At 36.1% G+C, this 14669-nt stretch overlaps 1 protein-coding gene across 3 annotated transcripts in view; it reads left to right on the plus strand.

The window, feature by feature from the left end:
• LOC150077842 (NPC intracellular cholesterol transporter 1-like) overlaps positions 1–14669 on the plus strand; it is a 671091-nt gene that overhangs the window by 586831 nt on the left and 69591 nt on the right. For all 3 annotated transcript variants that reach the window (XM_090384813.1, XM_090384814.1, XM_090384816.1), the window contains one exon: positions 10305–10369. In XM_090384813.1, coding sequence (XP_090240939.1) covers positions 10305–10369 — 65 coding nt within the window. The remainder of the gene's footprint in view (positions 1–10304; positions 10370–14669) is intronic.

The following is a 14669-nucleotide window of genomic DNA, read 5'->3' on the forward strand; positions in this document are numbered from 1 at the left end:
CCCACGGACTCGGGATGTGCAAATGTATCCCCAATTCACAATGGGGGATCGAAGGGTGACATGAGTAATTACAGACCAGGTAGTTTAACTTCTGTTCCGTGTAAAATAACGGAGTCACTGGTTAAAGATGCATTGCAGGATCATCTAGACAAGACTGCAGCAATAATTCAGACACAGCATGGGTTTGTTTAGGGAAAGTCTTGTCTGACAAATTTGATAGGATATTATGATATGGTTACAAAGGATCTGGATGCAGAAATTAAATTTGATATATATTTAGATTTCAGGAAAGCTTTTGACACTGTTGCACATGGAGACTATTGTACAAATTGGAGCAGAATGGTATTTAGGGTAAGTTGCTACAATGGATAAAAGAATGGTTGAGTGGGAGAAGACAGAGGGTGCTGCTCTTTGTGGACTAATGTTATTAGTGGAGTCTGACAGGGGTCGGTATTGGGTCCTCTGTTTTGTATATTTATCAGTGATATTGATGAAGGTATATCAGGCTTAGTGTCTAAGTTTGCAGATGATACAAAGGTTGGCAGGGTTGTTAATGACAGTAATGGCAGTGTGCTACTGCAACAGGATCTAGATAATTTGGGCAGATGGGCTAAGAAGTGGCAACTGAAGTTTAACCTTGACTAATGCGAAGTACTGCATATGGGTAGAAGTAACCCCCAGAGAAACGTACCAACTGTGTGGTAAATGAAAAAGACCTGGGAGTAATTGTGCAGTCAGATATGAAGTTTTCTGAGCAATGCAGACAGGCTGCCAGGGCAGGTCATGGGGTTTTGTCAATGATTTATAGGAATTTTGCTAGCAGGGAGTGCATTATAGCCTAAGTTGCTGATGCACCAATAAATTTAACAACAACAGCAGCTAGCAAGGAAAAGGAGGCGATTGTCCTTCTGTATAAGGCAATGGTCAGACCATGCCTTGTGTACTGCGTACAGGTCTGGAGGCCTCATTTTAGGAAGGATGTAGATTTGCTTGAGTGTGTACAGAGAAGGGCAACAAGATTGGTGAGGGGAATGAAGGGATTCTCTTACCAAGAGAGGCTTAAGTTCTGTAAATTGCAGTGGCTGGAGACTAGGCACCTGCGCAGTGATCTGATTGAGGTGTATAAGGCCTTGAATGGGTTGAGCACGCTGAATTCTGATGAGATTCTTCCACTTGTTCAGATTACGAACCTAAGGGAGCATAAATTCAAATTAAGAAAAGACAGATGTAGAATAGATGTGCAGAAATTTGCATTTAGCCAGCGGGTGGTTAATTGCTGGCACAAACTTCCATCTGTCGTTGTGGAAGTTGATAAGTTATAAATTTAAGGAGGAACTGGACAGGCATTTGGAGAGAATGGTGGTTTTTTTTTTTTTTTTGGCTGATTTTGCATAAGCTCATACACTTGCTTTCTTGCATCACATGCCACTACCACTATTAATAATTGTAGTTTATAGAAAGATCAATATTCCAACAGTTTGAGTCTGTCAATCTGTGTTCCCAATCCCCCCCCCCAATCCTAAAATTCTCCCCTGGTTGGGAACCCCTGCGATAGAGAATCTGTGGGATTCAGGCATATCCGGAGAGAGAGAGAGAACGTGAACTGAAGGACTGAATTATAATTGTTCTTCTGTTCCATAATATGGAAGAATGGCACCCTATTCATCCATATAATATCAGTGCACAGCATAGCCTACGAATTATGATATTGTTTTATTTTTCCCCCAATAGATGTAGTAGTAGGAGAGGCATGTGATACAAGAAAGAAAGTGTGAGCTTAAGTAGCATCAGCCAAAAAAAAAAAAAAAAAAGAATTCGCATATCTATTCCCTAAAAATGTTTATCCAGTTCCTCTTTGAATTTATTTAAGCTATCAACTTACACAACAATAGATGTAAGTTTGCTCCAGCATTGAACTACCTGCTGGCAAAAATTAAATTTCTGCACATGTATTCTACAACTGTCTTTCCTCAATTTAAATTTATGCCCCACTCTGGCTTGTAATCTGAGCAAGCAAAAGAATCCCATTAGGATTAAGCCTGCTCAACCCATTCAAGGCCTTATACACTTCAGTCAGATCACCTCACAGGTGCCTTCTGTATAAGGCTATCTTTCCTAAAATGAGGCCTGCAACTTGGTGTGGCTTGTCCATTGTCTTCTGCAAAGGGATAATCACCTCCTTTTCGCTACTAGCAAAACTCCTGTATATCATTGACAAAACCCAGGACCTACTCTGGTAGCCTGTCTGAACTGCTCAGAAAACCTCATATCTGACTGCACAATTACTCCCAGTTCTTTTTCATTTTTGGCCACTCTAAATGTAGTACCATACAGTTAGTACATCTCTCTGGTGTTACTGCTACCCATAAGCAGTACTTTGCATAGCTCAATGTTAAACTTAAGTTGCCACTTCTCCAGCCCATCTGTCCAACTTTTCAAGATCTCTTACAGTAGCACACTGCCATTACTGTCATTAACAACCCTGTCAACCTTTGTGTTTGTATCATCTGCATACCTGAACATTAAGCCTGATATACTTTCATCAATATCATTGATAAATATGCAAAACAATAGTGGGCAATACTGAATCCTGGGGGACTCCACTAATAACAGTAGTCCAAGAGCAGCATCCATTGATTAACAATCTGTCTTCTACCAATCAGCCACACTTTTATCTGTTTTAACTTGCCTTTAATACCATACTTCTCCAATTTGTACAGTAGTCTTCCATATAATATCGGTGTTTAGATACACTGATATTATATGGTGTATCTAAACACCGATATTATATAGATACCAAACTTTTAAAGTATTATGCCTTGTGCATTTATTTATTTAAAATATTCACATCTACACCTCTTGGCATCTCTCATATTGTGCAATTAACTTCACAACTGGGTCATCATGTCTGCAATACCAGGGTACCTGCCCACCCACTGATGATCGGCCAATAGCCGTGAAACAGTGCTGTCTGGGTGGTGGTACTCAACCGAGAATAAGTAACAATAGTCTTCGCTATTAGTGAAGCGTTACTTATTCGAAGTAGTGCAATATCATGGCAACTCGTCGTGAAGGCAGAGCACAATATGAGAAAAAGCAAATGATGCCTACCACAGCTACTTTGTAGTTTCTTAAGAGTTATCTATGGTGTATCTAAACACCGATATTATATAGATACCAAACTTTTAAAGTATTATGCCTTGTGCATTTATTTATTTAAAAAAGTAGTCTTCCATGCACAATAGTATCAAAAGCTGTCCTGAAATCCAAGTATATTCTAGTAGGGAAAATCATGGAGGCATTGATCAAGGGTGGAATTCAGGATCATTTGGATCGAATTGAAATTCTCAAGGATACTCAGCATGGTTTTGTAAAGGGAAAATCATGTTTAACAAATCTGGTTCGCTATTTCGAAAGGGTCACTCACGAGCTGGATTTAGGGAATAATTTCAACATTGTTTATTTAGATTTCAGCAAAGCTTTTGACTCAGTCCCACATGAGCGGTTGCTTTATAAGCTGGAACAGGTTGGAATCACTGGAAAAATCCTTAGATGGATAGAAGGATGGCTTCAGGGCAGGAGGCAGAGGGTTGTGATAAATGGCTATTCCTCAGATTGGGTTGCTGTAAGAAGTGGGGTTCCCCAAGGATCAGTATTAGGACCACTGTTGTTTTTAATTTTCATAAACGACATTGATGAAGGGATAGAGGGCGTGATGTCTAAATTTGCAGATGATGTTAAAATTGGTAGAGTAGTTAATGATCACTGTCAAGCTGAGCTTCTTCAGAGAGACCTAGATAGACTTCAAGAATGGTCAGAAAAATGGCAGCTGTGCTTTAATCCAACAAAGTGTAAGGTATTACACCTGGGAAACAGTAATCCCAAAATAACTTATTCACTTGGTGGAGTTCAACTAAACCCAGTACTGGAGGAAAGGGACTTGGGTGTTACGATACGGTCAGACATGAAATTCTCTGAGCATTGTAAACAGGTTGCAAGGAAGGCCCATGGTGTCCTATCGATGATCTATCGAACTTTTGCAAGTAGAGATAGGGACGTGATAATCCCATTATATAAGGCCTATGTTAGACCACACTTGGAATACTGTGTTCAAGTATGGAGACCGCACCTAAAGAAAGACATCGAGCTTCTTGAAAGGGTGCAAAGAAGGGTAACTCGCCTGGTGAGATCGGCAAAAGGGCGTCCGTATGAAGAAAGACTTCGAATATGTGGGTTGCAGAGTTTGGAAACTAGACACCTTAGGGGAGATTTGATTGAGGTGTTTAAGGCTCTGAGAGGCATCAGTAAAATGAATGAGGACAAAATTTTCAAGATTATAAATGATGCTAGAACTAGGGGACATAAATTCAAGTTACGCGGGGAAATGTTTAGATTGGACTGCAGGAAGTTTTATTTTAGCCAGCGAGTTATAAATTACTGGAATAAGTTGCCTTCATGGGTGGTAGAGGCCGACAGTTTGGGGAAATTCAAAGGTCATCTGGATGGTACTTTCGGGTAAGGGAAGCGCATAGGATGATAGGATTAATTTCCTTTTTATTTAATTTTTAATTTCATTTTATTATTTTTATTTATTTATTAATTATTATTATTTATTTATTTATTTAATTTTTGTTTTTATCATTGTTTTGTTCGGATTTTTTTTTTTTTTTTTTTTTTTTTTTTGGCTGGTGCAGCATAAGCCATAGGCTTTCTTGCACCATACGGCCGTTACTAATACTAATACTAATACTATATGATATCAGAATTATTTTTTGCATCCAGTGATTTGCAACCACATCATAGTATCCAATCAGATTTGTCAGACAAGACTTTCCCTTAAACCCATTTGGTATCTGAATTATTACTGCAGTCTAGTCGAGATGATCTTGCAATGCTTATTTAACCAGTGACTCCATTATTTTCCCCAGAACAGAAGTTAAACTAACAGGTCTGTAATTACTTGTCACCCTTTGATCCTGATTTGTGAATTGGGTATAGATTTGCTCATCTCCAGTCCATGGGGACTTCCCATAAGTGTAAGGATCCTCTTATAATTATGGATAAGGGTTTGCTTATTTCATTTGTCCCAGTTCTTTTTCATTTCCAGTTCCTTTGCTATCGCCTTTAATATAACTGGATAGATTCCCTACACCCCATGTGACTTTCTTATGTTTAACTTTAACAATTTATCCTCCATTTTGCTCTCAGTTATTACAAAATCATTAAGCTCCCTGTTATAGTTTAATAAGCTTCTATCCTCCACTTTCTCTAAGAATTCCTCACATATGAATGCAAATGCAAAATACTCATTCAGTTTGTCAACTATCTGAGTAGGATCGTTCAACAGTCGAACCATCGATATCAAGTGGAACAGTCTGATTCATCCCATTTCTTCTAGAGTTTATATAAGTAAAGAAGTTCTTGCTGTTTTTCTTAGCATCCTTTGCCAAAGATTTCTTGTAATCTGCCTTTGCTTGCCTAACCGCCTGTGTGACTTGATTACAGAATAGCTTATACGTACCTTATGCTTATGTCTCGTGATAATTTTTTTGCATCCCATGCATTTTTCTTCTCTGCTAAGAGTCTCAGTAGTTCATCTGACATTCATTTAGCCATAAATCCTGAACAGTATTTTTTAGTTGGTATGAAAAGCCTAGTAACATCCAAGATTAATTCCTTTGATGCTTCCCATTTAGAATTTGCTGTTGGTAAAGACATCAGTTGGTCAGCCTGTATAGAATTTAAAAACCTGTCTGAGACCACTGTAGTCACCTTTACAAAAACAAAAACCTTTCCCTTTACCCTTGATGGTAATTCCACATCAGTACACTGTGATCACTACCACCTAGAGGGGTTTTTTTTATGAAAATCCCAAAAACAAGAGGTATTAGAACTTATAGTACTTAGTACCGTTCTTGGGTTGGAGGGTGAGAAGACAAAAGAAGATATTTGTTGACATTAGACTTGAACTTCTGTAGACTGTAATTTTCAAGAAATACATATGAAGGAAGGTTGTTCCAGAAAATGGCAGTTGAATGAATAAATGAGGAAGATGAAAAGTTGGTTCTGTGCGTTTGAAGTTGGACAGCAAATGGATGTTGGCTGGTGGCGGCAGGCAGGCACATGTTCGGAATGTTTTGAAACAGAGAGCAGGAATTGTAGAAGCTGATTCAGAAGAACAGTGCCCATGAAAGTATCTGTAGAAAAGGAATGCAGCAGAAACAGTACATCTATGAAACAGAGTGGAGAGAGAGAGAGAGAGATCAGTCATTAATTAACCTAACTGCCCTCTTCTGAATGGAATCTAGAAGCCTGAGCAAGGTTTTGGGAACAATATTCCATGGTAGGGTGGATTTGCGATTTGTACAGAGTGTGAACATCTGTGTGGAAGAAAAGTGACAGCGAAAGAGAAAACCAAATTTTTTAGATGCAAATTAAGCAATATTTGTAATGTGCTTGTATCAAGAGAGATTAGAAGTCAGGGTAATCCCCAAAAGAGATATATCAACTTGCCTAGAAATCGGAGTGTCACTAAATATAAGCATAGGACCAGAAGAATCCTTTTTTGCGAGATATAAGACAAGACTGAGTTTTAGGAGGATTGAAATCAACTAAGTTGTCTTTGCCCCATTGGAGAATTACCCGGAGATTGGCATTTAAGGAATTGGTAGTGGGTATTTGAGAAGTTGAAGCTGATTGAGCAGTGCAAGGTTTCTCAAAGTGGAATGCAGTGTGCTATCATCAGCAAAACTATGGATAGGACTTCCAGTCAATGGAAGAAGGTCATTAATATATAAGAGGAAAAGAGTGGGGAAGAGGACTGAACCTTGAGGAACACCAGCATTAGTGTAGAAGTTACAAGACAGACATCTGCCATCACTCTCAGTGTGTGACCAGAGAGAAAACTGGATAACCAATTAGAAAAAAACAGTTGGCAAACCATAAGATGGAAGCTTGTTTGCCAAACATGATTCAGAGCCTTTGCGATGTCAAGAGCAACTGCTTGCATATCACCAATCTTTTCCATTGAATTTGTCCATAAATGGGTAACATAAGCCAGAATATCACCAGTGGATCGACACTGACAGAATCCATACTGGCGACCATTGATCAGACAGAAGGATTCTAGGTAGTTTAACAGTTGGCAGTTAATTGATTTGTCCATTACTTTAGAAAGAGTAAAGTAATTGCAGTGGGACAAAAACTGGACGGAAGGGATTTGTCACCCTTTTTAGGAACTGGCTGGATATGACCAAAGTTCCAAGCAGAAGGAAAAACACCTTTGGAATAAGAAAGTGAAAAAGGTGTCAAAGAACAGGAGTAAGTTCAGGAGCACAGGTTTTGAGAACAAGTGGAGAAATACCATCGGGACCTGGAGCTTTCTTAGTATCAAGATTTGTCAAAATCCTTTTGATGGAAGACCACAGGAGGCATTGAATGCAGAGTGTTGAAAATCCATGACTGAAGTGACAACAGAACCATCTGGTTTTGACAGAGGTGGTAGCAGAGATGGGCAAAAGTTGCAGCCAATAACTTTGGCAAGAGGCCAGAATGCTTGGCTACCATTAAGGCAAGAAGAAAGTCTTCTACTCTTAGCCTGTTCGAAATCTAGTTTGGACTGATTAATAACCAAACAATTGTTGTGAGTTTGGTGTCAGCAGAAAACGAAACTGAATAATTGGAAACAAGCCAATTACGATATGCAATATTCTTCTCCTGAACGACTTTAACACATTTATTAGAAAACCAAGGTTTAGATAAAGGACGAGAATTTAAAGTGGAGAGTGGGATAAAGGATTCCATTCCTACAAGAATAACTTTGCTGACACAATCTGAGCAAATGTTGACATCAGCAGTTTTGAATCAGTAGTCCGACCAAGGAAAAGAAGAAATGAAATCTCGCAGGTCATACCATTTTGCATTCTTGGTATGCCAAACAACAGGAGGTTGGGAATAGCCATGAGATAAAGGCTCCATTGGAGAAGAGACAACAAGTTGTGATCTGAGGTGCCTAAAGGACCACTCACTTTGACCATGTACTTAGAAGGGTTGTTTGTGAGAAAAAGAACATGCTGGCTGTATGGTTAGGATTGTCCAGTATTCTTGTAGGTAAATGAACAATTTGTGCAAGGGCATTAGTAATTGAAAAAGCCTCAGCATCTCAACCAGCTGGAGATGTGAACATTAAAATCACCAAGGAAAATTACCTCACTGTTAAGAAAGTTGGACTAGAGAAAGTCAAGTTGCAAAGAGAGGAAGTCAAAGAGCTGAAAGTGATTAGTGGAGTTGGGAGAACGGAAGAGACAATAGGCGAATTTGACAGAATGAGGTAGAGAGATTTTAAGCTAGAGAAGATCGAAAAGAGGAGATTCTAAATTACCAAGTCTCTGACAGGGAATATCAGAATGGACATATGCACAAGTGCCACCTTTGAGGTGAAAGGAATCATACAGTGAATAATTTGGGAAACTGAGATGAGCAGTAGTTGAATCAACCGATAACTGAGATTCTGTCAGAAAAAGTACATGGGGTTTGGCAGACTACAAATGGAAATCATTGAGATTAGAATTGAGACCACGTATATTTGTGAAACGAAATAGGATGTGTTTGGGAGGTTTAGATCTTTTTGCAGATAAGCTTGCTCTGTTAGTTTAACAATTCATGGTGTATTCAATAGTAAGAAAAAGTGTGGGGGGTTGGGGCATGCTGTATGAAATAATGAAATTTTTGGATATGGCATACACATGGTAAGAATATACCCAGATCCTAAATTCCAAATAGCAAATGCTTAATGTATGCTACTCACCTTATACAATCTGCAATAGTTATTAGGGTGAAATGATGGCTAAATTTTGGGTTGAACAATTTAAATTAGTAAATTAAAAGGCGAGATAAAAAATAAATTAATTTAATTTTACGGAATTTAAAATAAGCGCAAGGAGGCAGAAGTGCACAACTCCATCCCTGTTTGTCATGAAGGAAAGTTAATTAAAAACCCTGAGTAATATAAAACTGATAAGACCAAATATGAACTCTATAATTTCTCATATTATACCCAGATCCTTGACATAACTTGGCCTTGACAATGCCCCCCCCCATGCATACACACCACTCGTACTCCCTCCAGTCACTATCTGGCAGAGAAGAGGTGTGAAGATTATACACTAGCTGATTTGGAAGCCTCCTAAAGAGTTACCAATAGGTTCGGTCTGGTGTACTAACTAGCAGCCGGCCTGAGAACACTGTTTTCAAGCTGTACCCTCAATGTAAGGAAGATTGGATCTCGCCATGATGTCCATCATAACCTCAAAAGTCATCAGTCCTCCTGCATGATGGAAGAGATGGGGAAGGGTTGACCAGAACTTAGTTCTGGAGACTAAACATGGGTTTCACCACTTCAAGCCTCCAATAAGCAAAGTTGTAGTATTGCAATGGCTGATGAGTCACCTAGTATTGTCTTGTAACACAGAGGGGCAGCATTCCTCCATGCTCAAGCATACCCACTGTATGCTTGAGCATGGGGGTTATATCCAGGATTAATAACAGTTCCACCATTATGAAGGTGCAAGCAGAGGATTTGGCTGTCACAGACCATCCAGACTTTGCCAAAATTTGGTTGACTTGAGTGTCACCTGAATATCAGTTCCATCAGTGTTTTAGACTCTCAGGTAGCAAGTAAAGCATATCTGAGAGAATGTCTGTGACAACCTAAAGGTTCCTTTATCTGTAAATTTTTAATGCACAAATAATCACAGCTGATAACCAGATCCAGAATTATTACTCTCTGGCTGCCCCTTGAACATGCTGCTTCAGAAAACAATCATCCGATAAATCAAAAGTCTTGCTAGTGTATGATGACCAACCCACAAGTTCCAGTCAAAATCCAGGAAGGTCAAATCCCCCATTATCAGATATTCTGATTTCCTGGCTCACTCTATTTCTCTGTACAGTTGTTCATCTTACTCATTAAAGTTATTAGGCCTACAGCATACCTACTCTCATTTTTGCTTTCCCAATGTTTATGTGCCTTAGATTTTGTTTCTTAATTAACAGCATAACCCCTCCTCCCTTCCTATCTATCCTTGCTATACACATTGTACTCCCAAAATTCCAATTTTGCATTGCTTATATCTGATGTGTGTACTAAGTTATCTTATAGTAAGTCTTCTAATCATTATAGGAAGACTAGAAGACTTACTATAAGCTCAGAATCCTTATATGAAAATAGATTATTACTATTAAAGTATATATCATTCTATTCTAAAATTTATTAATGTTCTTAATACCTTTACTCTCTTTCATAGTGGACGAGCTCAGTATGCTGAAGCAGTGGAATTAATTAAAGGTGTAAATGAAACTAGGATAGGAGGTATGTATAAATAACATTTCCATCCTTTTGTGTTTATGGGTACTTCTATAGATATTGAAATAGCTTCACTGAGAAGCTGAATTAATTAATTAATTTATTTATTTATTTATATAATTGTTTAGGCAGGAATATCCAGTGATAGTGGATATTCTTACTTGAACACTTAAGTAAACTTTGTATCTCCTAAAAATTATTACTATTTGTTATCTATTTGTTTAAATTGAGTTTGGTTATTATTTGGGTGTATCTGATAGCTGATTAGATGTAGCTATTTCTTACTTGGGCTTCAAAATAGCTTAAAGAACAAGTCAAAATGGGAGAGAACTATATTGCCATTGTTCAATGAATTGATATAAGAACAGCATAAATACTATTTAGGATTAATCTGTATAATTCTACAAGAGTAAATAATATTAGAAACTTTTTTTATTATACTATTAATTTATAATACAAATGTTATTTTATAAAAATAACCTTATGACGTAGTATATAACAATTCTTGTTCTGAATCGATGTAAGAATATATGAGTGGTAGTTATTGTATTCTCTCGTGTGATTCCATAGGAGTATATTTAACATTAAATGTACTCCTACAGAATCACTCTAGAACTGGTTTTATTAACCTGGTAATCTTACAAGGTAACTCTCAAAAATAATTCTCTCATATTATCTCTTAATTAAATACCTTGGTTCCTATATATATATATATATATATATATAGGTAAATGAATTAGGTGGTAGTATAATAATATAATATAAATAATATATTGGCTTGTCAGTTAAACCAATAACCAAGATAGGTACCTAACGTGACCAGGAAAAAATACATGCTATGCATTAAGCGATATATTACAAAATATATAAAAATCGATACATTAAAAATGTATCGATTTTTATATATTTTGTAATATATCGCTTAATGCATAGCATGTATTTTTTCCTGGTCACGTTAGGTACCTATCTTGGTTATTGGTTTAACTGACAAGCCAATATATTATTTATATTATATTATTATACTACCACCTAATTCATTTACCTATATATACAGACCGATGTAATGTTTAATCGTCTTAGATGGCATTAATTGGTTATGGGAATAAAACAAAATAAAACATAATAATTTAATTTTACAATTTATATTTATTATAATATTTATATTTCAATTTCACATACTAGGATATATATATATATATATATATATATATATATATATATATACTCCAATATTTTGTTTTTGAAGCAATTTTTAACTGTTTCTGAACTGTTAAAAATCATGAGAACCTGTCAGCTGACCTGCTGCCATGTTTGCAATTGTATGGCATTTTTCTTGAAGGAGTCACATCAGACCAGGCAGGTGCCAATGCTATTGTTAAAGCTTGAGTTGTCTTTGTTTGTTAGTTCAAGATCACTTTGCAATGTTACACGAGTTGCTTTAGAAAGATTCTTTATTCTCTTCACGTAATAAATGGGAGAAACCAAAATGTGATATTCATTTAGATGTATGCTACTCTATGGGTAACCTGTCAATCTTGACCTCTAAACACACATGCAATTCAAGGTTTTAAATTGTGTGTTTGTTTATAGGTCAAGATTACTTGTGAACATTGAAATGTGGTATTCACTAAGTAGTCAGCAAGATGCTGACTACAATAAAGTAGTCAGCATCTTGCTGTCAATTTCTTGGAGGGTAAGCATATGTAATTTTCAAATTTTGCAACTGTAACAGCACACCAAATATGTCATTTTGAAATATAAAATGGAAGTAACTAATATATTCGTATTGAGTATTTGTGTGTATTTTAATTTTAGGTGTTTATATCTGTAATAAATAGAAATATGTGCCTGTTTGAAATTTCACATACTTAATGGTCTTTTAAACTGAAAAATGGAAGAAACTTTATAAAGGTTATTTTTATTTCTAAAACATTTTTTTTAGATTTTCACTATGATTAATATATTTTTTAAATAAAAGGGTACAAAACAGTATTTTTAAACATTTCTTTTTTTTGTAAAAAAAATTACATAAATATTTCAAGCCATTAAGAAAAGATGAAATATGGGTATTGTAGAAGCGGAATTAAATAAACCAAAAACATTCTTCAAAAATTAAAATGAGTTTGCCGCCTCTCAGGTGATTTGCCACAAGTGGGAGTGCAAACATTCCTGTTAAGTCTGTAAGCTATAAATTTATAACAACACAAACATGATTTTATAATGCAGCTTGTATCACATAGTAAATAACTTAACCCTGAAGTGGTAGCACCACTAGTAGTAACAAAAATGGCAGCTCACAACGGACATTTACATATTTTTAGTTTCTAATAAAAAAAAATTCGATATTAAAATGTTTTTTTACATCTTTTATATTAAAAAAATATTAATTCTATTGAAAATGAAACCACAGTTTCAAACATAAGCATGCACGTATATTCCTGCTTATGTTTAAAAATTAACACACACACACAGTAGAACCTGGATAAGAAATTCCCTTATAAGAAGTTTCTTAAGTCCCAATTTCCACTCTATATATTGTAATGTATTATTTTCCAGTGTAAGAAGTTTCCCAGATAAAAGGTTTTTGCACATAAAAAGTTCGTGATAAAGAATGCACAGAGTATTATTATAATGACGTTTACCCACTTAAGTTTTTTAAATATGCAAATTCTTTATTTTTAATATGAAAAAAAATTAAACAATATGAACATTTTGGTAATCGAACAAGTTAGCACCAAGCATCATAGTAAATCACCAAAGTAGATGAAATGGCATAGTTTTTGATATAAATGTATCTTGTTGTGAAGGATTCACAATACAAGTAGCTCTGATATTGCACTAATTGAGAAGACTAATGTTACTTATCCTTGGGGGATACCCCTTCGGGTGGTGGTGGTATCTGCCGAGAATCCACTGTCTAAGTATTGCTTATTCAAGGTAGTTTAATATCAGGGCAACTCGCGTTGAAGGCATTCACAATATGGGATATCACAAAAACATTGCCATTTCACTACTTAGATGATTTACTACAAACTAAAATGATGCTTGGCACTAACTTGTTCGATTAGTGAATTTTCCATAGTCTGAGGCTTTCAGCCTTAAAACCTTTTTAGTATAAACATTTTGGTACAATGGAAGTGACATATTGCAATTGTTTTCATTGATATCCATAATTGGATAGAGTCAGCCATGTGAAGTACAGTGATGAATTTGCTGTTAAGTTCTGATGGTTGTGAAGAGTTCTGAATTACTTAGTGGATTATTGCTCTGTCTTATTTTAATTGTGACCTTTTAAGGTATGTTGGAACTCCAAAGGAGCTCCTTCTTCAAACTTGATAAGGTAATGAGTTTTTCGCAAGGAGTTTTAACAAACAAAATGTTAAGCATTAGAAATCCTCAGTTTAAAAATGTTTCCCATAGGCAGAGTGAAATATTTATAAATTCTGAAATGGTACTTAAAAATGATTTTTAACTTATGTACAGTGGGGCAAATTAAGTTTATTAATGGAACGGTGAATGCAGAAACCTACACTGCTATCTTGGAGGAGTGCCTGAAACCCGTTATTAGGGATCACCACACAGGTGTCCAAAACTGCATTTTTCAACAGGACTCAGCACCTTGCCTCACAGTAAAATTGGTAGGTTTTATGCTATTTAGATTTAACGATTTTTGTCTTCCCTTGTTTTTCTCCCTTAAGGTGCAGTCATAATTCAAAAATACTGGCATTACAGTGTTGGACTGGCCTGGCAACAGCCTAGATTTGAACCCTATTGAAAATTTTTGGTACATAATATCATCTAAAATTGCTCAGTAGAAGCTAACCAGTAATATTCAGCTGCAGGAGAGCATTGTAAGGGTGTGGTACCATGAAATTGGGCAACCGTATATCCAGAAGTTGATTAACTCTATGCAATATTGTTGCAAGGCTGTAATTGCAGCTCGAGGAGGAACAACAAAATATTGAGAACTTATTTTGCTGATTTACAGTACATAATACTATTACTTTAACTTGTCATTTCAGTTTGTACATGTAAATGCAATAAAATATTACTATGTTTGGTTGTCATGATTGCTATTTGCATGATCTCTCATATTTCCATTAATTATGCATTTTACCTTTGGGAAGATATTTATGGCATGAGGTATATCAGGTGGAGTCTTTTTATTGGATTTCATTCACAGATATATATATATCACAGGAATATATTCATCCAACAAATGCATTTCGAAAATTTCTGCAACCCACAATGCAGTGCAAAACACATTATTTTCAAAATTCACATGTGATGCAGTTTTTTTTGTCTG

This window comes from Mastigoproctus giganteus, chromosome 11 (genome assembly GCF_048544385.1).
Source record: "Mastigoproctus giganteus isolate SK-2022 chromosome 11, ASM4854438v1, whole genome shotgun sequence".
NCBI classification, from domain to species: Eukaryota; Metazoa; Arthropoda; class Arachnida; order Uropygi; family Thelyphonidae; genus Mastigoproctus; species Mastigoproctus giganteus.